This window comes from Macrobrachium rosenbergii, chromosome 8 (assembly GCF_040412425.1).
Source record: "Macrobrachium rosenbergii isolate ZJJX-2024 chromosome 8, ASM4041242v1, whole genome shotgun sequence".
Classification (NCBI taxonomy): domain Eukaryota; kingdom Metazoa; phylum Arthropoda; class Malacostraca; order Decapoda; family Palaemonidae; genus Macrobrachium; species Macrobrachium rosenbergii.
In genome coordinates this window covers 70,509,773-70,535,713 of record NC_089748.1, presented here as the reverse complement: position 1 = coordinate 70,535,713, position 25,941 = coordinate 70,509,773, and the positions used below count along the sequence as shown (strand labels likewise).

The following is a 25,941-nucleotide window of genomic DNA, read 5'->3' as shown; positions in this document are numbered from 1 at the left end:
AGAGAGACGCTTTTGGATTCTAGCCCTGAGCGCTTCCCTGAAGGTTCTCCTGTTTTGCAAAGAAGAGGACTCGAAGATCTTCCTCCTCTTCTTCTGGTGTTCAGGAGTCCACCAAGCAGATCCTGGTGGGCCTCCAGGCTCAGCTCGCTGCTCTTGCTGGCTCTTTATCAAAGAGCTCCTCTCGTCAGGAAGGATGCTCTCTTCCGATCAAGTCCTCCAAGAGACTCTCTTCTCCCAGCAAGTCGTCCTCTGTGACAGACGTTCTTCTCCTGTTAAGCGCCCCTCCAGCAGCAGGCGCTCCTCTCCTTCAGGCTCTCCTCTCCTGGTAGGCGCTCCTCTCCTGCAGGCGCTGCCTCTCCGTCAGGCCTCCTCTCACTATAGCGCTCATCTCCTTAGGCGCTCTTCTCCTGTAGCGCTCTCTCCTGCAAGGCGCTCTTCTCCTGGTAGGCGCTCCTCTCCTGGTGGCGCCTCTCTCCTAGGCGCTCTTCGTCTTCCAGCGCCTCTCCTTCCAGGCGCTCGCGCCATCAATTGAGATCATCGGTCTTCTCCTGTTCATGCTTTCTCCTCAGTCAGATTTTCTGTCCTCGTTACACCTGGAAGTTCCTCTTTCGTCTGGACAGGCGCCCCTCTCCCAGCAAGCTCCTCTTATGTTCGAGCTGCTTCTCCTGTCAGGCGCCAGTCATCTTCAGGCGGTTTCTCTCCGGATAGGTTCTCCAGTGGACAAAAGGCTCTTCTCCTTCTAGGCGCTCTTCTTCTGGCAAGTGCCCTTCTACTTCCAGACGTTCTCCTCCTCCTTCTGGCCTGGAGGCGTTATCGGAGGACGATTCTCCTAAGGACATCACAATTTCTGATTACAAGAGGTTGACAGCTCTACTAGTTCAGGAGTATGGAGATTCCCTCAAGCCTGCTTCTCCTCCTTCTCCTGGCTCTATGCTCTCGAGCACCAAGGCTGAAATCTTCCTCTCTTGTGAAAACCCTCACGATCTCCATGAAGAAAGCTCTTAAAGGTTTGGGAGAGTGGCTCTCCTCAAAGAAGGATGCTGGCAAGACTGTCTTCTCTTTGCCTCCCTCTAGGCTTTTGGGAAGAGCAGGAATGTGGTATGAGACTAAGGAAGCCTATGGGGTTAGCTCTCCCTCTTCTGCTGGCTCAGATTTTTTCTTTGGTGGATTCTTCCAGAAGACTCTCCCTTAATTCGGCCAAGGCTTCTTTGGGACTGTGTGAACTGGATCATTTCCTCTCAGGGCCTTTTAATTGTGCTGGAAGTGTTCAACTTCATGGACTGGTCTCTTGGGGCCTTAGCTAAGAGGAGTCTTCAAAGAGGATTCAGTCAGTATGGAGGACCTCAGCAGTGTTTTGTCTTGCTTGGACAAAGCTGTTGTCCAGCTCGATGGAGATCGCTTCCCTGTTCGGCACTGGCCTGCTTAAGAAGAGTCAGTCTTCAGTGCTTTCCTCTCTCAAATCGGTTTCTCCTTCCCAGAGGTCTTCCTCTTGTACGCTCCTCTTTCTAGCCATCTTTTCCCTCAAAACTGTGAAGGAGAGTCTCTCGTTCTTTTGTCTGAGAAGGCTTTCTCAAGATCTTCTAGCTCAGTCGTCGAAGAGGGATGAGACCTGCTGCGCCCTATTGCTAAGAAGGAGAAGCCCCCTTTTCAGGAGCCCTTTCGTTCATCCAGGTCTATCCAGGAGGCGTAGACCTGAGAGAAGATCACAGGCCTTCAGGACTCCCTTCCAGGAAGTCCAAGTGAAAATCAAGTCCTCCAGACTCCAGTAGGTGCCAGACTTCTCAAGTTCGCCGAAGCCTGGGCACAGAAGGGGCGGAAATGGTCCCTCTCTGTTTTGAGGAAGAGGTTACCTCATTCCCTTCTTTTGAAACCTCCCTTGACAACAACTCCGAGGAGTTATCGGCAAGATACAAAGGATCCTGTGCGGAGGCAAGCCCTTCTTCTAGCCGTCGATCAAATGCTAGAAAAAGTCTGCAATAGAACCGGTTCAAGATCTTCACTCCCCGGGGTTTTACAACCGTCTTTTTCTTGTTCCAAAATCCTCGGTAAGGTGGAGACCGGTCTTGTGCGTGAGCTCCCTGAACTCTTTTGTCATCAAGAAGAAGTTCTCTATGGAGCGACGTCTTCTGTTCTGGTCTCTTCGTCAGGAGATTGGATGGTGTCCCTGGACCTTCAGGATGCTTACTTCCACGATCCCCATCCATCCCTCCTCCAGGAAGTTCCTAAGGTTCATGGTCAATGGCAGAACTTTTCAGTTCAGGGCTCTTTGCTTGGACTTTCCACAGCTCCCCAAGTGTTCACGACCATTCTCAGGAATGTGGCTCACTGGTTGCATTTGGAGGGGGTGAGGATTTCCTTGTATCTCGACGATTGGCTGATTCGGTCCAGTTCAAAGGACAGTTGTCTGGAGGACCTTTCTAGGACTTTAAACCTGGTCCAATCTCTAGGACTTTTGTGAACCTCAGAAGTCTCAGATGATTCCTCAGCAGGAAATTGTCTACCTGGGGATTCGGATGGATTCTCGGGGTTTTCGAGCGTTTCCCTCCCTGGAAAGAAGGGAACGCTGCCTTCAAAAGGTGACAGACTTTCTGGAGAAAGACAGTTGTTCAGCGAGGGAATGGATGAGTCTGCTGGGGACCATTTCCTCGCTGGAACAGTTTGTTTCTCTGGGAAGGCTTGTCCAGACCTCTTCAGTTCTTCCTGAAAGAATCTTGGGATCGGAAGTCCCAAGACTTGTCAGATTCCTTCCAAATATCATCTCTGATAAAGGAACATCTCCGTTGGTGGTTAGACCCAAAGAAGCTGGGTCGGGAATTCCTCTTCAGTTACTCTTGAGCCCTCGCCTAGTGTTGTTCTCAGACATTCTGAGTCGGGTTGGGGAGCAACACTAGGCTCGGAGAGAAGTGTCAGGCACCTGGGAAGGAGATCAGAATGTCCTGGCACATCAACATGAAAGAGCTGGTAGCCATTCATCTGGCTCTTTGATTAACTTTCAAGTCAAGGGGTCAGTAGTTCTAGTCAACTCAGACAACACCACAGCCCTGGCTTATATCAGGAAGCAGGGAGGACACATTCCTTCTCCCTTTACATTGCAGCAAGGAACCTTCTGTTATGGGCGGGGAGAGAAACATCGTTCTCCTCACCAGATTTGTTCAGGATAAAGGAATGTGAGCGGATCTGCTCAGCAGGAAAGATCAAGTTCTTCCCACAGAGTGGACCCTTCATCAGAGGTTTCAAAGGCTGTGGTTCCTTTGGGGAGACCTCATATCGACCTCTTCGCCAACCCATTGGAACAAGAGGTTGGAGAACTACTGCTCCCCAATCTCGGACCCCAGAGCAGTAGCTATAGAGCGGCCTTCTCCTAGATTGGACAGGTCTAGACGGCTATGCTTTTCCCCCGTTCAAGATCCTGGGGGGAGGTAATCAGGAAGTTCAGTTAGTTGGGAACAGGCACCAAGCTCACCTGATCGCTCCCTTTTGGCCATCCAAGACTGGTTCACAGAGGTACTGGAATGGATGATAGATTTTCCCAGGTCGCTCCCTCTCAGGAGCGATCTTCTCAAACAGCCCCACTTCGACAGATTTCACAAGAATTCCCCCGCTCTAAACCTAACTGCCTTCAGACTGTCGAAGGACTGGTTAGAGCGAAGGGTTTTTCGCACAAGGCTGCTAAGGCTTTGCTTCAGAGCTAGAAGATAACCCTTGCCTCTACCAGTCGAAGTGGGAAGTCTTTAGGAGATGGTGCCGATCTAAAAAGTTTCCTCTTCCAGTACCTCTGTAATGGAGATTGCTGGATTTCCTTCTTTACCTAAGGGAGCAATGTAACCTGGCGGTTTCCACCATAAAGGGATATAGGAGCATGTTGTCTTCAGTTTTCAGACACAGAGGTCTGAATATCTCGGATAATAAAGACCTTCTCGACCTTATAAGGTCTTTGAAACTTCAAAAACAAGTCCCCTAGACCTCCCAGCTGGAATTTGACGTGGTCTTAAAGTTTTAATGTCTAACAAGTTTGAGCCTCCTTTTTTGCCTCGTTCAGGGATTTTGACCAGAAAGCTGTTTCTTTTGCTCTTGCTTCTGCAGCTTATAAGCGAATTACAAGCTTTGGAAGGTTCTGTTGGTTTTAAAAGGACTCTGCAATCTGCTCCTTTAAACCTCTCTTCTTAGCAAAGAATGAGAACCCTTCAAAACCTTGGCCTAGGAGTTTTGAGGTCAAGGACTTTCGATCTTTCAGGACAGGAGCTGGAACACACACTCTGTCCAGTAAGAAGCCTTAAACATTATTTAGAGAAAAAGAAACAGCTCAGAGGCAACACTGAAAGTCTTTGGTGTTCTGTCAAGGATCCTTCAAGACAATTTCCAAGAATGCCCAGGCTTTCTTCATTAGAGATGTCATCAAGGAGGCTCATCTTTCATGCAAAGGATGAACATTTTCAGCTCCTAAGAGTTAATGCTCATGAGGTGAGAGCCATAGCTACTTCTCTGGCTTTCCACAAGTCTTGGTCCCTCCAGTCTATTGTGGACTCTACATTACTGGAGATGTAACTCAGTGTTTGCTTCTCATTATTTGAGAGATGTTCGTGTTACTTATGAAGTGCTTTCTCTAGGAGCTTACGTATCCGCGGATTGATTGCTGGGTCAAGGAGCTGAGGTTTTTCTAATCCTTTTAGTTTAGTTTATTTAGTTGTTTTTTAATGTTTGGTTGTGTTTTTATGGTTGGTTGAAAAGAGTGTTGCAGGTCTCTCTTTTTCATCTCGTATCACTAACAAGGTTAGCTTGGTCAGGTGGTCGGTTTTGGTTGTTAGCTCCTTGTAGTTTTTATTACCTAGCTCTGTCATGTAAGAGGGATAGCCCCATTGATATGATTCAGGTAGAGGGCTCTGTCTTGTAAGTGGGTTAATCCCCCATTGACACGATCCATAACAGGCTCTGTCATGTAAGTGGGTCATCCCCATTGATATGATCCAGAAGGGCTGTCAGTGTAGGTCACTTCCTCGCTGAAGCTCTTGAGGCATGCAGACTCATAGACAGTATCCATGAAGTCTTCTGCCCAATCAGGTAAGAACCATGATTTTTGTTTTATCCTACAACATATGTTGTTTTTCCCGTTTTTAGTTATTAGCTGTCTCTTGCCCTCCTCCAGGGTGCCAATCAGCTAAGTATATATCTGACGGGTAAGTTTCATGTACAAAAATGATATTTTTATGATAAATAAAGTTTTGTACATACTAACCCGGCAGATATATACGATTCATGGCTCTCCCAGCCTCCCCTCAGGAGACAGGTGGAAGAAAATCTGATTAGAAAACGGGAATGGTTCCTATTCCGCCACCCAGGGGGTATGGTAGATCACCTGACCTACCTGTCGCATTGTGAAATTTGAATTTCTGAAGAAACGTGGAACTATAGCTAAGTATATATCTGTGGGTAAGATGTACAAAACTTTATTTTATCATAAAAATATCATTTGAGGTTCAGCTCAACAGGAACATATTCATTTTTTTTTTACATGAAACTTATAAATCCGTCAGATATATACAAAACTATAGTCTCCGACGTTGTTAAACAGACTTTTACTCGCGGCACATGTAAAAATTACAGGTAGGTCAGGTGATCTACCTTACCCGCTGTGGTGGCGGGAATAGGAACCATTAAAATGTCAGATTTTTCTGTCGCTGGTTCCGCAACATCTGTTGTTGGTTCCTTCTGCTTTGATTTTCATTTTTTCGCTTGCTGAGGATTATTTTGGACTGATTTTGTGACGTATTGGATCTTTGGTTTGGCATACGCTTTTGTGGACTTTTTTGATTTGGCTTTGGTATTTTCTTAAGAATGTCTGATCAGTGTTGCACCGGTATTTTTCGTGTGTTTGTCAAGGTCTGATTGTAAGGTGAGACTTTTCCATGTTCAAGTTTGGTAGATCCTCATTCTGTATGTTGAGGTGTGGGAGAATGAATGCTCTTTTGATAACACGTGTGTTGAATGTGAGAATCTCACTGAACTGGAATGGAAGATATGTTAAACTCTTATGTACGCAAGTTGGAGAAGGACAGAGTTAGGGAAGGCTTTTGAGAAGCGCTAGTAGGTCTCTTTCAGAGGAGGTGGATTTAGAACCTAACACTCTTCCAGATTCTCCTGTCACCCAGTTGTTTCAGCTCCTTCATCCTTCGTCGAACCTGTGGATTCGTGTTGCCGGAGATGGTTGCTTTGGAAGGTTTTGATCCAAATAAGATGCAGTTGCAGATGACATATGGAGGAAAAGAAAGTGAGAAGTGATAGTGATTTGTGTAGTGTCCCCAGTGTAGTGGAGGGGGCGTCTGACCGGCTCCAGATTGCTCCAGGCCTAGACCTCTTCCAAACTCCCAGACCCAGTGGAGGAGGAATGTCGACAGCCACAAGGGGAGGAAGAGCGCTCCCAACGGTCATAATTCCCTTCGGCAGTCCTGTTTGACGATTGGGCCCCAGGCTGCCTTAGATCGCCGTAGAAAAGCATGGATCTTAAAGAAGTGTTTCTCTTCTTCTGCTTCTTCGTTCTCCAAACGTGGTTGGAGTTCAGGTTGAGGAATCGCTTCCTTTGAAGAGGACTTGAAGGCTCTAGCAGAGACGCGCTTGGACTTCTAGCCCTGAGCGCTTTTCCTGAAGAAATTTCCTGTTTCGGAAGAAGAGACCTCAAGATCTTCCTCCTCTTCTTCTGGTGTTCAGGAGTCCACCAAGCAGATCCTGGTGAGGCCTCCAGGCTCAACTCGCTGCTCTTGCTGGCTCTTTATCAAAGAGCTCCTCTCCGGAAGGATGCCTCTCTCCGATCAAGTCCTCCAAGAGACTCTCTTCTCCCAGCAAGTCGTCTTTTTAGATCCTTCTCTCCTGATTCTCCTGCACAGGCGCTCCTCTCCTTCCAGGCTCTCCTCTGTAAGAAGAAGTGCGCTCCTTCCTTGCAGGCGCTCCAGTCTCCTCTCCAGGCGCTCTCTTTTTAGGCGCTCTTCTCCTGACAGGCGCTCCTCTCCTGGTAGGCGCTCCTCTCCTGGTAGGCGTCTCTCTCCTCGGCGCTCTTACACCCACGAATTTAGCCTTCCACCCAGGCGCGCGCCATCGAGGTAAAGCCGGGTCTTCCCTGCTGGAGATGCCTTTCCACAGTCAAACGTTCTTTGTTCGCCTCGTAGAAGTTCCTCCTCCAGCCTCCCTTTTCGTCTGTTAGGCGCCCCTCTCCCAGCAAGGACCCCTCTTAGGGTTGATTGCTTCTTCTGTCAGGCGCCAGTCAGCTTTAGGCGCTTCTCTCCGGAAAAAAAATCATCGTTCTCCAGTGGACAAAGGCTCTTCTCCTTCTAGGCGCTCTTCTTCTGACAAATGCCCTGCTACTTATCTAGACGTTCTCCTCCTCCTTCTGGCCTGGAGGCGTTTTCGGAGGACGAATCCCTAAGGACATCACAATTTCCGGGATTACAAGAGGTTGACAGCTCTTCTAGTCCAGGAGTATGGAGATTCCCTCAAGCCTGCTTCTCCTCCTTCTCCTGGTTCTATGCTCTCGAGCACCAAGGCAGCGAAATCTTCTCTCTTGTTAAGATGCGCCCATCGATCTCCATGAAGAAAGCTCTAAAGGTTTCGGAGAGTGGCTGTTCATCTTCTAAGAAGGATGCATGGCAAGACTGTCTTTCTTTGCCTCCTCTAGGCTTTCGGAAGAGCAGGGAATGTGATACGAGACTAAGGAGCCTATGGGGTTAGCACTCCCCTCTTCTGCTGGCTCAGATTTTTCTTCGCTGGTAGACTCTTCCAGGAGACTCTCCCTTAATTCGGCCAAGGCTTCTTGGGACTTTGTGAACTGGACCATTTCCTCAAGGGCCTTTTCCGTGCTGGAAGTGTTCAACTTCATGGACTGGTCTCTTGGGGCCTTAGCCAAGAGAAGTCTTCAGGAGGATTCTGTCAGTATGGAGGACCTCAGCAGTGTGTTGTCTTGCCTGGACAAAGCTGTTAAGGACATCGATGGAGATCGTCCTGTTCGGCACTGGCCTTTAAGAAGAGGTCAGTCTTCAGCAGCTTTCTCTCTAAATCGGTCTCTCCTTCCCAGAGGTCTTCCTCTTACGCTCCTCTATCTAGCCATCTTTTCCACAAGAGACTGTAAGGAAGTCTCCAGTTCTTTGTCTGAGAAGGCTTCTCAAGACCTTCTGGCTCAGTCGTCGAAGAGGATGAGACCTGCTGCTCCTATTGTTAAGAATAAGCCCCCTTTTCAGGAGCCCTTTCGTCATCCAGGTCTATTAGGAGGCTTAGACCTGAGAGAAGATCCAGGCCTTCAGGGACTCCTTCCAGGAAGTCCAAATGAAAATCAAGTCCTCAGACCCAGTAGGTGCCAGACTTTCAAAAGAAGCCTGGGGCACAGAAGGGCCAGGAGATTGGTCCCTCTCTCTGTTTTGAGGAAGGGTTCCTCATTCCCTTCTTTCGAAACCTCCCTTGACATCAACTCAGGGAGTTTGGCGAGATACAAGGATCCTGTGCGGAGGCAAGCCCTTCTTCTAGCCGTCGATCAAATGCTAGAAAAGTCTGCCATAGAACCGGTGCAAGATCTTCACTCCCGGGATTTTACAACCGTCTTTTTCTTGTTCCAAAATCCTCGGAGGGTGGAGACCGGTCTTGGACGTGAGCTCCCCTGAACTCTTTCGTCATAAAGAAGAAGTTCTCTATGGAGACTAGCGTCTTCCAGTTCTGTCGTCTCTTCGTCAAGGAGATTGGATGGTGTCCCTGGACCTTCAGGATGCTTACTTTACGTTCCCATCCATCCCTCCTCCAGGAAGTTCCTAAGGTTCATGGTCAGACGGCAGAAGTTTTCAGTTCAGGGCTCTGTGCTTGGTTTCTCCAGAGCTCCCCAAGTGTTCCACGACCATTCTCAAGAATGTAGCTCACTGGGTTGCACTTGGAGGGTGAGATATCTTGTATCTCGACGATTGGCTAAGTTTCGGTCCAGTTCGAAGAACCGTTGTCTGGAGGACCTTTTCGGACTTTAAACCTGGTCCAATCTCTAGGACTTCTTGTAAACCTCGAGAAGTCTCAGATGATTCCTCAGCAGGAAATTGTCTACCTGGGGATTCGGATGGATTCACGGGGTTTTCGTATGTTTCCCTCCCTGGAAAGAAAAGGAACGCTGCCTTCAAAAGGTGACAGACTTTCTGGAGAAAGACAGTTGTTGGCGAGGGAATGGATGAGTCTGCTGGGGACCATTTCCTCGCTGGAACAGTTCGTTTCTCTGGGAAGGCTTCACCTCAGACCTCTTCAGTTCTTCCTGAAAGAATCTTGGGATCGAAGTCCCAAGACTTGTCGAGATTCCTTCCAAATATCATCTCAAGTAAAGGAACAGCTCCGTTGGTGGTTAGACCCAAAGAAGCTGGGTCTAGGAATTCCTCTACAACATTTGAGCCCTCGCCTAGTGTTGTTCTCAACGGCGTCCGGGTCGGGTTGGGGGGCGACACTGGGCTCGGAAAAGTGTCAGGCACCTGGGACACGGATCAGAAGGCCTGGCACATCAACATGAAAAGAGCTGGTGCCATTCATCTAATGCCCTTTCCAGATTCGAACTTCTGGTCAAGGATCAGTAGTTCTAGTCAACTCGACAACACCACAGCCCTGGCTTATATTGAACAGGAGGGACACATTCCTTCTCCCTGTACATTGCAGCAAGGACGTTCTGTTGTGGGCGGGGGAGAGAAACATCATTCTCCTCACCAGATTTGTTCAGGGAGAAAGGAAATAAGAGCGGATCTTCTCAGCAGGAAAGATCAAGTTCTTCCCACGGAATGGTCCCTTCATCAGGAGGTTTCTGCGTAAAGGCTATGGTTCCTGTGGGGAGACCTCATTTAGACCTCTTTGCAACCCATTGGAACAAGAGGTTGGAGAACTACTGCTCACCAATCTCGGACCCCAGAGCAGTAGCTATAAAACGGCCTTCTCCTAGATTGGGACGGTCTGAGCGCTATGCCCGCTTTTCCCCGTTCAAGATAATAGGGGAAGTAATCACCAAAAATTCAGTTTCGTCAGAGGGCACCAAGCTCACCCTGATAAAACTCCTTTTGGCCATCCAGAGACTGGTTCACAGAGGTACTGGAATGGATGATAGACTTTCCCAGGTCGCTCCCCCTCTCAAATCGATCTTCTCAAACAGCCCCACTTCGACAGATATCACAAGAACCTTCCCGCTCTAAACCTAACTGCCTTCAGACTGTTGAAGGACTGGTTAGAGCGAAGGATTTTCGCACAAGGCTGCGAGGGCTATCGCCAGAGCCAGAAGATCTTCTACCTTGCTGTCTCTACCAGTCTAAGTGGGTCCAGTCTTAGGGAGATGGTGCCGATCTAAGAAAGTTTCCTCTTCCAGTACCTCTGTAATGGAGATTGCGGATTTCCTTCTCTACCTTCAGGGAGCAAAAACCTGGCGGTTTCCACCATAAAGGGTATAGGAGCATGCTGTCTTCAGTCTTTAGACACAGAGGTTTGAACATCTCGGATAATAAAGACCTTCACGACCTTATAAGGTCTTTTGAAACTTCTAAAAATAAGTCCCTAGACCTCCCAGCTGGAATTTGTCTTGGTCTAAACTTCTTAATGTCAAAACAAGTTTGAGCCTCCTCAGATCTGCCTCGTTCAGGGATTTAACCAGAAAATCGCTGTTTCTTTTCGCTCTTGCTTCTGCCAAAAGAGTGAGCGAATTACAAGCTTTGGAAGGTTCTGTAGGCTTTAAGAAGGACTCTGCAATCTGCTCCTTTCACTCTCTTCTTAGCAAAGAATGAGAACCCTTCAAAACCTTGGCCTAGGTCTTTTTGAGGTTTCTGGACTCTCCGATCTTTTCAGGACAGGAGCTGGAACACACACTCTGTCCAGTAAGAAGTCTTAAACATTATTTGGAGAGAAAGAAACAGCTCAGAGGTAACACCGAAAGTCTTTGGTGTTCTGTCATAGGATCCTTCAAGAGCAATTTCAAGAATGCCCAGGCTTTCTTCATTAAGGATATTATCAAAAGGCTCATCTTTCATGTAAAGACGAACATTTTCAGCTCCTAAGAGTTAATGCTCATGAGGTGAGAGCCATAGCTACTTCTCTAGCTTTCCACAAGTCTTGGTCCCTCCAGTCTATTGTGGACTCTTCATACTGGAGATGTAACTCAGTGTTTGCTTCTCATTATTTGAGAGATGTTCGTGTGACATATGAGAAGTGCTTCTCTCTAGGAGCTTAAGTATCCATGATTGGTGCTGGGTCAAGGCTAGAGAAGCTAATCCTATTTAATTTAGTGTTATTTTTAATTGTTTGTTGTGTTTTTATGGTCGGTTGAAAAAGAGTGTTGAAGGTCTCTCTCTTTTCATCTCTTATTACTAACAAGGTTAGGCTTGGTCAGGTGTAAGTCGGTTTTGGTTGTTAGCTCCTTGTATTTTTTATTACCTAGCTCTGTCATGTAAGAGGGATAGCCCCCATTGATATGATTCAGGTAGAGGGCTTTGTTTTTGTAAGTGGGTTAATCCCCATTGGACACGATCCATCAGGCTCTGTCATGTAAGTGGGTTTTATCCCCATTGATATGATCCAGAAGGGCTGTCAGTCTTAGGTCACTTCCTGACGCTGAAGCCTCTTGAGGCATGCAGACTCATAGACAGTATCCATGAAGTCTTCTGCCCAATCAGGTAAGAACCATGGTTTTTGTTTATTCCTACAACATATGTTGTTTTCCGTTTTTAGTTATTAGCTGTCTCTTGCCCTCCTCCAAGGGTGCCAATCAGCTAAGTATATATCTGACGGGTAAGTTTCATGAACAAAAATGATATTTTTATGATAAAATAAAGTTTTGTACATACTGCCCCGGCAGATATATATTTATTAATGGCCCGCCCAGCTCCCCTCAGGAGACTGGCAGAATATAAGGTGGAAGAGAAAATCTGACATGAAAACGGAATGGTTCTATTCCCGCCACCCAGCGGCGGGTATGGTAAATCACCTGACCTACCTGTCGCGTGTGCGAAATTTGAATTTCTGTCGGGAACGTCGGAGACTATAGCTAAGTATATATCTGCCGGGTAAGTATGTTTACAAAACTTTATTTTATCATAAAAATATCATTTTTTTTAAACCTCATTTTTATAATGTACTACATTTTTATTCATTCATTAATGATGCATTTAATATTTTATTTACAGATGAACTAGAGTCATTTAGTTTATGCAGCCATGGTAAAGAGGAAGGTAGTTTGATTATCAGACCATGGGGTGCAATGTTACTGAAAGTTGGTCACAAATTAGAAAAGGACGGTTCACAGGCTAGTCAGTCTATCCATAATTGCAAGGTTAGTAACTTTGTAATTGTTGAGCCATGTTCATGTTTTGTATTTTGAATAAAAAAAATTTCTTGGGATGCAGTTAGTTAGTTGAACTAAAATGACTACTTAATGTGATTTTGATACAGATTATTCTTTGTTTTGTCATTTATATTTGACTATTATTTTTATTATATGTATCTACAGTGATATTTCATTCAAGCAAACATTATTAAAAGTGACTGCTTCTCTTATTTGTGAAATGAACCTTACATCTCCTTTATATAGCTTTTACTTCCATGCTGATGGTAGTTCAACAGAATGAAACAAAAAACGAGGACACTCGGTTTTCTATGAAAATCCGTCTTCTATCCATCTTCCCCCACCTCCACCAGGGGACTGATAGGTACAAATGCTTGTAGCCGGTCAGTCTGCTTCTGTTGCTAGTTTCGGTAGGAGGTCGATAGATTGTTAATGTACTCAGATTTATGTTGGTTTGGTTTTGGATGTTTTTTTTTAATATTCATTCAGTAAAAACTGTAAGGTAAGACTTGCCAAAATAGGCATTATTCCAGCTTTATTGACCCTTATGGTATGTTGTTGCTGAGGGACAAGTTATGATCGGATAACTATATGAATTGTGGTTGAACAAAATGTAGTAATTGATTATGAACAGAGAGAGCTTGTTAGGTTGTAGAAACAACCATAGAGGATAATACTTGTAAGACATGAGTTAAGGGGATGCATGTCTTGTCTGCTTTCCGATTTAATAATTGGTTAGGTCCTCTTCTGCTTCTCTTTGATCTATTACTCCAGATGAGCTTCCCATTGATTTAGGGCATTAGATTTGATAGGATGGAGTCATTTTTATGGTCACTTGTCATAAATTTCGTGGGATATTATTAGTATTTCCTGCGCTACCCTCCAGAGAGTCTCGTTAAATTTGGGTTTTTTCCCTCGTTGGAGGAAGGGTCAGCACTCAGGCTTTTTTCTTGCCTTGTCCTTGGCACACTCCGTCTTACGTCCTCCTTGTGTCTTGGAGCAACAGGGAACCAGGACATGTCAGACAGCAGTGGAGATATGTGCCCATTGTCTCCTTCCTCTGTTCAGTCGGGCATCTGCAGCTTTAGTTCCAATGTTAGTGGCGACAATTTCAGCATTAGCGGTGCCAGTTCTAGCAACAGAATTTGTTCTCCAATAGGATTGCTCAGGTAAGAATATGAGGAGTCTAGACATTTTTCCCTCTTTAAATTTACCGTATTGGATCGGCTTGATAGGAGTGATGCTTCAACTCTTTCTGGTGGTATTTAAGGGAGTTTAAGCTGCCTTATTGAGGAGGGTTACCTTTTGCTTCGATGAGTTTCGCTTAAGTCCCCTGTAGCTAAGGATCTTTTGCAGTTTAAGGCTGGAATAAGTATCAATTAGGTTCTAGTGAGAAGTCTAGACTATCTTTGGCTTTCCTGAGTATCGTGGCTTTTTTCGGCTAGGGCGATACCTCAGAGTTTTGACGCACTGGTAGCCTGCGTCTAGCGTGAATTTGTGCGTTTTGCTGTGTTCTTGCGCACCTTTTGCTGGCCTGCCTATTACCTGCTTGTCAATTTCATGCACACCTGTCACTTGCACACCAAGTGTATTGCTTGCTCTTGCATAGCTTGAGCGCCTTTCGTGTGTGTGCTTATAGATTGTGTTCATATGCTTGTGTGCCTTCCATTTTGTCCTGTACTTGTGTCTCAATTGTGCTCTTATAGTGTGTGCACCTATCACTGGCGCACCATTCACCCGTGTGCCTATGTGTGCACCATTCACCTGTGTGTCTATTGCTTGTGTAACTGTCTCCTTTTTGACTATCACTTGCCTCTAGAGAATCTCAGGCAGGTGGTTGTTGTTAATAGTCTCAACATTCTGTTTTGGGGATTTCAACTCCATATCCAGTTGTGGGAGTTTTTATCGGTAAACAGTTACTGTTTCTTTTTTCTGATTCCCCTGTGCTTAAGGAACATTCTCCTGATTGTGAGAGTTTTCCTCATCAAAATTTAGAACATTTGGTTGAGCCGACAGGTTTCCAACCAAATCAGTGTCTTCCTTTTGAGTCGGAGCAAGTGATTTTGTTGGCAGTATTTACAGAGGGTCTTTAACCTCTAACACAGAGCCTCTATTTACAAAAGTGATGCATCGAATGCCATAGCGGGGAGTTAGTAAAAAAAAAAGTTTTTTTCAAAAATTCACGCATAAGTTTTAGGATTAAGAGTTCATTTTTTTGCAATTTTTTGTCATTGCCTGAAGTTTAGTATGCAACCATCAGAAATAAAAAAAATATCTATCATATATAAATATTCAAATATATGACAGTGAAAAAAATTTTTCAATATATAATTGTATACAAATCTTTGAGCAAAACGGTTAAAGCTAACGAGTTATTTTGTTTTCTTCGTATTGTACACTAAATTGCAATGATTTTGGTATATAACAAATTGTCAAAACGATCAAAGCAACACAGAGAAAATATTATCACAAAATGATGCATGAATTAAGCTGTTCGCAGATTCACGCTGGACGTAAAAAATTTTTTTTTCAAAAATTCACCATAAATCGAAATATTGTGCTAGAGACTTCCCATTTGTTGCAAAATGAAGGTAATTGATTGAATATTACTAGACTGTAAGTGCTTTAGCTTAAAATTGCAGTTTTCGGCCATTTCGGTCGAGTTAAAGTTGATCGAAAGTGGAATTTTTTCTATTTATTGTGTTTTATATGAAAATATTTCAAAACTGATAAAAGCTACAACCATGAGTTATTTTTTGTTGTATTCTACATGAAATTGCACATTTCCATATAGAAAACTTTATGTAACGACTAAAATAAAACGGTGCAAACATTATGACAAAGTGACAAAGAATTTCTGAGATGTTCGCCGAGTAACTGCGGACGTAAGGGAAAAAGTTTTTTTCAAAAATTCACCATAAATCGAAATATTGTGCTAGAGACTTCCAGTTTGTTGCAAAATGAAGGTACATGATTGAATATTACTAGAATGTAAGAGTTTTAGCTTACAATTGCGTTTTTCGGTCATTTCGGTGGAGTTGAAGTTGACCGAAGGTTGAAATTTTGGCACTTATCGTGATTTATATGAAAATATTTCAAAACTGATAAAAGGTACAACCATGAGTTATTTTCTGTTGTATTCTACATGAAATTGCACACATTTTCATATATAAAACTTTATGTAACGACTAATATAAACCTGTGCAAACATTACGACAAAGTGACGAAAGAATTTCGAGATGTTCGGCGAGTTACATGTGCGGACGTAAGGAAAAAGTTTTTTCAAAATTCACCATAAATCGAAATATTGTGCTAGAGACTTCCAATTTGTTGCAAAATGAAGGTAAATGACTGAATATTACTAGAATGTAAGAGTTTTAGTTTACAATTGCGTTTTTGACCATTTCGGTCGTAAAGTTAATGTTGACCAAAGGTTGAAATTTTGGCACTTATCGTGATTTATATGGAAATATTTCAAAACTGATGAAAGCTACAACCATGAGTTATTTTCTGTTGTATTCTACATGAAATTGCACACATTTCCATATATAAAACTTTATGTAACGACTAATATAAACCGGTGCAAACATTACGACAAAGTGACGAAAAGAATTTCTGAGATATTCGCCGAGTTACCTCACCCAGCGGACGTGGGAAAAGATTTTTCAAAAATTCACCATAAATCGAAAAATTGTGCTAGAGACTTCCAATTTGTTGCAAAATGAAGGTACATGACTGAATATTATTAGAATGTAAGAATTTTAGCTTACAATTGCATTTTTCGACCATTTCGGTGGAGTTAAAGTTGACCGAAGGTTGAAATTTTGGCACTTATTGTGATTTATATGGAAATATTTCAAAACTGATAGAAGCTACAACCGTGAATTATTTTCTGTTGTATTCTACATGAAATTGCGCGCATTTCCATATATAAAACTTTATATAATGACTAATATAAACCAGTACAAACATTACGACAAAATGATGAAAGAATTTCAGAAATTTTTGGCGAGTTACGCGCATGGATGTAAGGAAAAAAGTTTTTTTCAAAATTCACCATAAATCAAAATATTGTGCTAGAGACTTCCAGTTTGTTGCAAAATGAAGGTACATGATTGAATATTACTAGAATGTAAGAGTTTTAGCTTACAATTGCGTTTTTTGGTCATTTGATCGTGGAGTTAAAGTTGACCGGAAGGTTGAAATTTTGGCACTTATCGTGATTTATATGAAAATATTTCAAAACTGATAAAAGGTACAACCATGAGTTATTTTCTGTTGTATTCTACATGAAATTGCACACATTTTCATATATAAAACTTTATGTAACGACTAATATAAACCTGTGCAAACATTACGACAAAGTGGCGAAAGAATTTCCGAGATGTTCGGCGGAAGTTATCGCATGAGCGTAAAGGGAAAAGTTTTTTTTTCAAAATTCACCTTAAATCGAAATATTGTGCTAGAGACTTCCAATTTGTTGCAAAATGAAGGTAAATGACTGAATATTACTAGAATGTAAGAGTTTTAGCTTACAATTGCGTTTTTTGACCATTTCGGTCGAGTTAATGTTGACCGAAGGTTGAAATTTTGGCACTTATCGTGATTTATATGGAAATATTTCAGAACTGATGAAAGCTACAACCATGAGTTATTTTCTGTTGTATTCTACATGAAATTGCACACATTTCCATATATAAAACTTTATGTAACGACTAATATAAACCGGTGCAAACATTACGACAAAGTGACGAAAGAATTTCTGAGATGTTCGGCCGAGTTACCTCGCGCGGACGTAAGGGAAAAGATTTTTCAAAAATTCACCATAAATCGAAAAATTGTGCTAGAGACTTCCAATTTGTTGCAAAATGAAGGTACATGACTGAATATTATTAGAATGTAAGAATTTTAGCTTACAATTGCATTTTTCGACCATTTCGGTGGAGTTAAAGTTGACCGAAGGTTGAAATTTTGGCACTTATTGTGATTTATATGGAAATATTTCAAAACTGATAGAAGCTACAACCATGAATTATTTTCTGTTGTATTCTACATGAAATTGCGCATTTCCATATATAAAACTTTATATAATGACTAATATAAACCAGTGCAAACATTACGACAAAAAATGAAAAGAATTTCAGAAATTTTCGCCGAAGTTACAGCGCTTGGACGAAGGAAAAAAGTTTTTTCAAAAATTCACCATAAATCGAAATATTGTGCTAGAGACTTCCAATTTGTTGCAAAATGAAGGTACATGACTGAATATAACTAGAATGTAAGAATTTTAACTTACAATTGCATTTTTCGACCATTTCGGTGGAGTTAAAGTTGACCGAAGGTTGAAATTTTGGCACTTATTGTGATTCATATGGAAATATTTCAAAACTGATAGAAGCTACAACCATGAATTATTTTCTGTTGTATTCTACATGAAATTGCACGCATTTCCATATATAAAACTTTATATAACGACTAATATAAACCAGTGCAAACATTACGACAAAATGACGAAAAAATTTCAGAAATTTTCGGCCGAGTTACCGTGTGGACGTAAGGAAAAATTTTTTTTCAAAAATTCACCATAAATCGAAATATTGTGCTAGAGACTTCCAATTTGTTGCAAAATGAAGGTAAATGATTGAATATTACTAGAATGTAAGTGTTTTAGCTTACAATTGCGTTTTTCGACCATTTCGGTCGAGTCAAAGTTGACTGAAGGTTGAAATTTTTTGTAGTCGACGTACGGTACGTCCACTCGGCACCCAACAGACAATTTTAGGCGATGTACGATACGTCCAGTCGGCATTTGAGGGTTAACTCTTAGTGGAAGCTTATCAGGAGTTAGTTCAGTGCAGTCAACTGCTGCTCTCCTGCCATCGAGCATTGTAGTCTTTACCCTGGTTTGTCTGATGTCTTTTTGGTAGCTAAGACTTATTCTTCTGTCTTTTCTTTGGCAGGAGGGGAATTGCTTATTCTTCTGTTGATTGATGACTCAGGTGTCTGATACAGAACCAGGTATAAGTGGTCACAATTTCTTTTTTGAGGAGGTTAATTGCTTTCTGTAAGGAGTGGTTAACATATGATTTGTGGAAATAAAACCTTCATTTGAGCTGTATTTAATTAGGTTTGTCTTGTGTATGTCAAGGCTTCAATGCAGTTCATGGGAAGGGATCCTCTTCTAAGAATTTTTCTTTCTTGCCACCATATATTGGAGGAAGAGAGCGGCTTAGTAATTTAATGGTCTCTTTTCAAATGTGGAGGTAGCATTAGGAAAGGACTAGTCCCTGATTTTGGAGTTAAAGGTATTCTCACTGTTTAGGGTTTTCCTGCGGGGAAAGTTTCACTAATATTTGCGGTGTCTATCGTCACTGGTCACTTTTAAGAGATTTTCAGTCCTTATAGGAGTTTTTATTGTTGAGCGAAGCAGAGGTCTTCTCATCAAAGTCATATAATTTTGGAGAAGTTTTTGGCCTGGCAAGAATTGGGCCTAGGTTCTTTTCTGTTACTTGAACATCGGTCAACAGGTGGTCTTTGATCAGATGTGTAGTTGGTTATGGAACCTTACAGCTCTCATTTTATGATTGGAAGATAGATACTTATCAAGTTTAGTGGATCCAAGGAATATAGGATGTTCCTAGTAGTACCTTGGTGGTTGTAGGAGGATTGATTTTGGGTTCTACTGCCTCTGTAGTATATTTCCCTAGAACTAATTCTTTTAGAAAGCTCTTCTAAAACTTCCACATGCTGAAGTTTTCTAAGCTTCCACATGATTCCGATGTTTATGTTGACACCATAACCGTCTTGTGCTATAATGAGGTTTGTCTATTGTGGACTAAGGGTCTATCCTCAAGTTTGCAAGAGGCTCAACTACTAATGTTTTAAGAGGCAGTGATTAGTTTCTCTTCTGGAGTTGGGCTGGAGGTATTTCCTGAGCATGCACCTCTGTATACAACTTCATTAAGTCCTTAGTTTCTTAGTTGCCCTAGATCCTGTCACTTCCAGCTGTTAGAGATTTTAGTTCTTCATCTTCATATGTTTTAGGTAACGTTTCCTTCTATTTTGACACATTGGTTTGGACCCTTTGAACAGTAGAAATTATCCAATTTTAGCGCTGGGTGAGCGGGTTCCTCAGTTACAACCAGAAGGCTACCAGCAGCTCAGGGAGCCTGTTGGTCACTAAACGGGTAGTTCAAATCAGCATAAGGGGCCGCCAGTGAAGAACAAGAGGAATTTGTTTACATTCCCAGGTGATAGAAATTGAATGTCCGTAGTGTTGTGGATTTTGTGTTTCGCCATTATGTCTTCTCTGGTAGTGAAATGATCATAATGTGGTGGCCCAGAGGAAGAAAAAGGACGAATTCGTCACATATAAGTTGTAGGTCCATTATGATGATGGTTTATAATTATTATCATTATTACATCCATTGTTGGAATATAATAACACTTTAACCACATTTAACTATGGTTCTTAGCCACATTTTGTAAAATTTTTCAAATTTCACAAAAAAATCCTTGAAACTTAGTTTAAATCAATATCTTTCTTAGAAGCAGAGTAATGAATGCTAGACTTTGAGGGCATTTACTCATTTTAAAAAGTGGCGTTTACAACCTTCTGGTTCTGAGAGCTGTTTTTAATCAGCCCAGGAAAATTCCTCGCTGGGTGGTCTGTTGGTCACGAGTTCAAATTGAAGAACAAGAGGAACTAAGATATACTATATGGGACCCCAGGAGGTCTTCAGGTTCGGTAAAAAATAAATCTAATCCTTGGGCCCAGCCCTAGAGAGCTGTTAATCAGCTCAGTGGTCTGGTTAAACTATACTTATGGGACCCAGGAGTCTTTGGGAAACTTGGGAAACTTGATGGTTTTAGTTTTTGCCTCCAAAGCTATTTGAGTCTTTAGTAAAAGCCTCTTGAAGCAATTAAGCCCTCCCTTGGCAGCTCTAGTACCTTTGAAATGGTAAGAGATTTCCAAGTGTTGTGGAATATTGGCTTTTGCTTCGAAGGTACTAGTCTTTTGTTCCTGGCCTTTGTTGAGAGCAAGAATATTTATTTTGAGTCATTCTCCTTCTCAGGGTAGTTAAATGCAGACTGGACCTTATTTAAAGGTAATGAGTTTGACACTTTTATGCCATTTAAGGGCAGTTAGAGTACTCAAATAGATTAATCCTATTAGAGACGGTATTAATCATTTTATGTAGAAGGAGGAGTGAACTCTACCATGTCTAAATGCACTGCCCTTTTTTCTATTACCTGCAGTGCGTCTTCGACCTACAGCGGGGGATCCATACCAGCGCCACGCCATGAGTTGATTTCCACCATAAGTTGATTTTTCCCAGTTAAGGACGCTTGCAGCACTGTAACCAGCACCATTAACTTGATGCCTATTCTTGCCATTAGCTCAGTCAACAGTGCCATAACTTGATGCAACATCAAGTTACGGTGGTGTAAAATGCCGTTAACAGCGCTGAAAAAGCGCTGTAAGATCGAATCACAGCAAGTCAGGCTGTTGTAAGTCAAGGATGCACTACTTATCTCAGCAGCTGAGTACAGCCGCTGAAATTTTCATAAATAATTACCTCCAGTAAGGTAATAACTCAGGACGAGGATACAAGTGTTAATTTGACCAAATACAGGCAGTCCCTGGTTAAAGGTGGGCGTTCCATTCCCGCTGAGCACCGCTGACCAAAAATCGCTGATAACCAAAAATTGCAGATAATTATGGTAATAAATGTCGTTTACGTCATTGTAAGCACCAATAAACTGCTTAGTGATGCCTATAAACCACTTACCAACACAGTAAACCGCTTACCGATGCCAAAAATTGCTCACTGTCTCATAAATCTGGTTAACGACGTCGTTAGCCCAAGCACTGTAAAACCGGAAATGCATTAACCAATGCCACCGATAAGTGAGGACTGCCTGTATTAGGGAAACTTTGTAAGTTGTCTCTTGGTGTTGATTACACCAGGTGACCAGGGAAGGCTGGGTTTCCAGGTTCTTTTAGTAGTGGATGCAAGCAACCAAGAGATGAAAGGTTTTATCACAATCCCACAAACTATGGATGACTGTGTAGTATGGTACATGGTTTTGGTGAGCTCAAGGTGGGATCTTGCTGTAATGCCATTATCAGTGCTAAGAGAGAATCTGCTAATCAATTCTGCCAATACCAGTGGCCAGGGTGTAAATCATGGTCCCACATTAAGGGTTTTATTCAGCACTGATACCTGTATAAATAACATGGTTAGGTTTTTGCCGTTTCTGAAGCATGAGTAACTTCTTGGTAGCAGCATTTAAGGCAAAAGGATGGCTTTGGCTATAGGCTAGTGTGAGGACAAAGACATCTAGATGTTTTTCAAGATGTTGAGGTGGAGTTTCCCAGGTCTCTGCTACATACTTTACCTTGTGTAACGACCCGAGTGGGCCGTTATGCAGGTTCTTTAACATACTCAGGACGGGGCTGTCATGACTGACGGCAGATGCAACAAACAAAGGAGGAGAAAACAACAAAAACAATAAAATGAGCTTAAAATTAATTTATTTACAATATTTACAAGTGAGTCAGGTCTGGTAAAAAGATAAAAACCATAAATACAAAATGAAACAAAAGGCAGCTCTAAACAAAATCAAGTTAAATAAACAAAAAGTAGCTGTAAAAAAAAAAAAAGGCAAAAATAAACAACAGCAGGCAGAAAAAAAAAAACAAACATACGTCCTCCATCGGGGCACCAAGACAGCCCTCAGCTGCACAACAGGGACAAAAACCCACAAACCAGAATATCCCGATGGAGACGTCAGGACAGCCTCACGCTGTCATCAAAGATGAGCAGCTCGTGGTCACACGACTACTCATGGTCACACTCCACCTCTCACGACGTGCTCCACTTCGTAGGCGTGCTCCAATTTGCTGCTCAAAACTCGACCAACGCCGACTCCAAAAACTGCCTGCTGCTGCTGCCACTGCCGCTACTCTCGCTGCCCTACCAGACCCGACTGAAGACAGAAACACGGCAGCTCACCAACGAAAACATCAAAACATAAAAAACTTGAAGGTAAGGAGGCAGCAATCCACAAAAGGGAACGAGCGGGGAACCAGCAGTTCCCACAAAACCATCACTTAACGTGACACCTTGGATTCTGTACTGTATGTAGTTCTTCAGTTCATTATTTTGTCACCTTTTGAACTGTTTAGGACAAGCTTCTTTTAAAGAAGTTTCTGTGGAAACTTCACAGTAGCCTTAGACACAGCTCAAGAGTGAGAGAGTCACAATCTTTGTCAGATAAGGTAGGTTTTGCTAAGACAAGGGAATTAATTTTGCCTTAATTTGGGCTAAGTACAGTTTTGGGCTAGGCCTTTACCTACAAGTCCTACAACAGTATCTTACCTAACCTGGAGTCACTAGAGCATGAGGAACTTGACCCCTTGGGGGTCCAATATGGACTTCAGGAATTGTTGGAATTGCACTAAAAAGATTAAACCTGATGTAAAGGTTCTGTGTTCTATAGTGATTTGGAAACCAGATCTTCCAAAGGGTAGGAATGTAACGTCTTTTTCATTAGGTCTGTGGCTAAGGACTTTCATGCTAATTTCTATCCTTAATGGAATTTAAGCCACTTGACATGTGAGCGATGGCTACAGCTTTTCAATTTGGAAAGAGCTTATCCTTGGATAAGATATTGAAGTCACTCAGTGGCATGGTAATCTTGTATTTGCTATGGTTTATCTTCATGGTGCCGAGATTAAATATAATTATTGCAGAGCATTAACTCCACTGGTTTGTGCAGGGGGTATTATGTCTCGAATCGATCAGTAGCCTTTGTTGGCCTACTGCTTTTTAAACCTGGTTGTGGTTTTTGGGAAGCTTGGAGGTACTCAGTGTTGAGTATTCAAAGTATACCTTTTTGTATGTATGTACTTGTTAGTTATCCATCGTTGGCTCTGCAGGGTTTTGGCACAGTAACCCTACCCCTCCTGCTGAAGGGGGCCACCCACCAAAGAGACCACAGGTATCGTCATGATGAGGGTCTCATACCTGAGTGACAATCCTCCTAAGGTGGCAGTAATAGCTGATGGATTGAATTCACTAGGTAAACAAACAATTGTTTGGTACAAGTGACTTACCAAGCAATTACATAGCTACTAGCTTTCTACATGGCAGTCTAACAAAATTCAAATTTTCACAGTGGCGCTATCATCACTTGTGTAGGTGACAGGGCCCTGTCCACTGTCGGGACTGACAGGTACAACTCAGCAGAGAGGATCAATTAATTTTCTGCTGGCTCCCGATTAACACCAGTGGTCTTGTGCCGTCACTGCTTCATCTTTTTTGGATTTTGTCCTGTATTTTTGGTGAAGTATTCCCTCACTCTTTTTGTGATGGCTTTTTCTATCTTATCATTAGTTAACTTTATTTCTAAAGATAGTCAAATATGTCTGACTCCTGCTCTTCAAGTATTCATTATTGTATTGAGGGGTGTAAAAATAGACTTACTAAAGTGACGTATGATTTGCACACTAAGTGTATCAAGTGTAGGGGGCAGGAATGTAGTAGAGAGCTTACATGTCCAGAATGTCAGGATTGGGAAGATAGTAAATGGAAGACCTTGAAGTCCCATCTGGACAAATTAGACCAAGATAGGAAAAGGAAGGCAGCCCTTAGAGCCAAAAGTAGAGCTAGTCAGGAGATTCCTTCTTTACCTAATGTAGTAGAAGATAGCTCTGTTTCTTCTCCTTTGATTCATGCTATGTCTCCCATCCTTATCCCTCCTACACCTTTACCCCAGACTCCTTTCCCAGGCTCCTGTGCTTCTGATCCTCAACACAGAAGTCAGCCCTCTTGTTCTCCCCATTAGACAGATCCCATCTCTTCCCCCAAGACACTGTTAAGGAGATCCTGTCTGACCTTCAGAAGAAATCTACAACTGATCTTCTGGCTCAAGCTTCCAAGCGGCCTAAGGAAGCTCTCGCAATAACAACCAAGTCCTTCTCTCCTCTACAGCAGCCCTTTCGGGGAGGAAAGTCTAGATCTCAACCTAGACCCCCTGCCCAGATCAATCAAGAAGTCTTCATTTAAACCAGCCACTAAGAAATGAGAACAGTCCTTCACGCCCTGGTTGGAGCCAGGCTACACCTCTTTTGGAAGGAATGGAGCTGCAGAGGGCAGAACCTTGGGTAGTTCCAAGTGTTGAGGGAAGGATATTCCATCCCTTTCCAAGAGAAACCTCCCTTATCCAAGTCGCCAATCAACTTGACTGCCTACTTGGCTCACTCTGAGAAGCTTGCCACCCATTCTCAAGAAGTAGAGTCCTTTCTTCACAAAGGGGCAGTAGAGGAGTTTTCAGATCTCAGCTCGGATGGATTTTACAACCATCTCTTCTTGGTCCCCAATCATTGGGGGGCTGGAGACCAGTTCTGGATGTCAGCGTCCTGAATTGTTTCATGTTGAAAACCAAATTTCACATGGAAACCAGTCACTCTTCATGTCCTCTCTCCATCAGGGTGACTGGATGGTCACCCTGGACATGCAGGACTCCTATTTCCATGTCCCAATATGTCCAGATTCAAGAAAGTTCCTGCGCTTTGTGTTTCGAGGCAAAGTTCTCCAGTTTCGAGCCTTGTGCTTTGGCCTGTCCACGACCCCACAAGTGTTCACTCGAATCCTCGCTCCTCTTGGGAAGTGTCTTCATTGTCTTGACATCAACATTTGTCTCTATCTCGATGATTGACTGCTCCACTCTCCTTCGGAGAAGTGCACTGAGGACTTAAACAAGGCTCTTCCCCTGTCTTAGGAGTTGGGCATTTTGGTCAACTTTCACAAGTCGTAATTAGTTCCGACATGGAAGATTCGCTATTTAGGAATGATTCTAGACTCTCAGACTTTTTGGGTTTTTCTCTCTCCCAAAAGGATTGATGTCTCTCTCCAGACTGTCCGCAAGTTCCTAGACCTCAGGACTTGCTCAGCGCTTCAGTGGATGAGTCTTCTGGGGACCTTGGCCTCAGTAGAACCGTTCATAAAGCTGGGCAGGCTTCACATGAGGCCTCTTCAGTCTTATCTAAAAGCATGCTGGAGCAGGAAAGCCCAACCGGAATCCTTCATTTTCCCCATCTCCTCAGAGATCAAGACGGACCTTCGATAGTGGTTGTCCGTAGGAAGACTTCGAGAAGGGAAGTCTCTTCTACCATTGCACCCCAACCTAGAATTTTATTCTGATGCTTCAGATCTAGGTTGGGGAGCCCTTCTAGGGAGTTGGAAGATTTCATGGATGTGGTCTGTAGGTCAGAGAGCTCTCCACATCATTGTGAAGGAACTAAAGGCCATTCATCTGGGTCCCCAGGCCTTCTCTCCTCTAGTTTCTTGCAAAGTAGTAGCGGTTTATGTAGACAACACCAAGGCACTGTCTCATGTCCGCAAACAAGGGGCCACCCACTCCTTCGAAAGACCTTCTTCTCTGAGCAGAGCAGGTGAAGATTATCACTTGCTTTGTGCAGGGAAAAATGAATGTCCTCGCAGATGAATTGAGTCGCTGCAATCAGGTTTTGCTGACTGAGTGGACTCTTGACCCCTTCATATCCGACGATCTCTGGAAACTTTGGGGCAAACCAGCTGTGGACCTCTTCGCAACAT

The 25,941-nt window shown here is 43.1% G+C and overlaps 1 protein-coding gene across 2 annotated transcripts in view; it reads left to right on the top strand.

The window, feature by feature from the left end:
• The window catches only part of LOC136840972 (uncharacterized), a 145,247-nt gene that overhangs the window by 18,656 nt on the left and 100,650 nt on the right, over positions 1-25,941 (top strand). For both annotated transcript variants that reach the window (XM_067107970.1, XM_067107971.1), the window contains exon 2: positions 12,159-12,304. In XM_067107970.1, the coding sequence (XP_066964071.1) occupies positions 12,159-12,304 (146 nt within the window). The remainder of the gene's footprint in view (positions 1-12,158; positions 12,305-25,941) is intronic.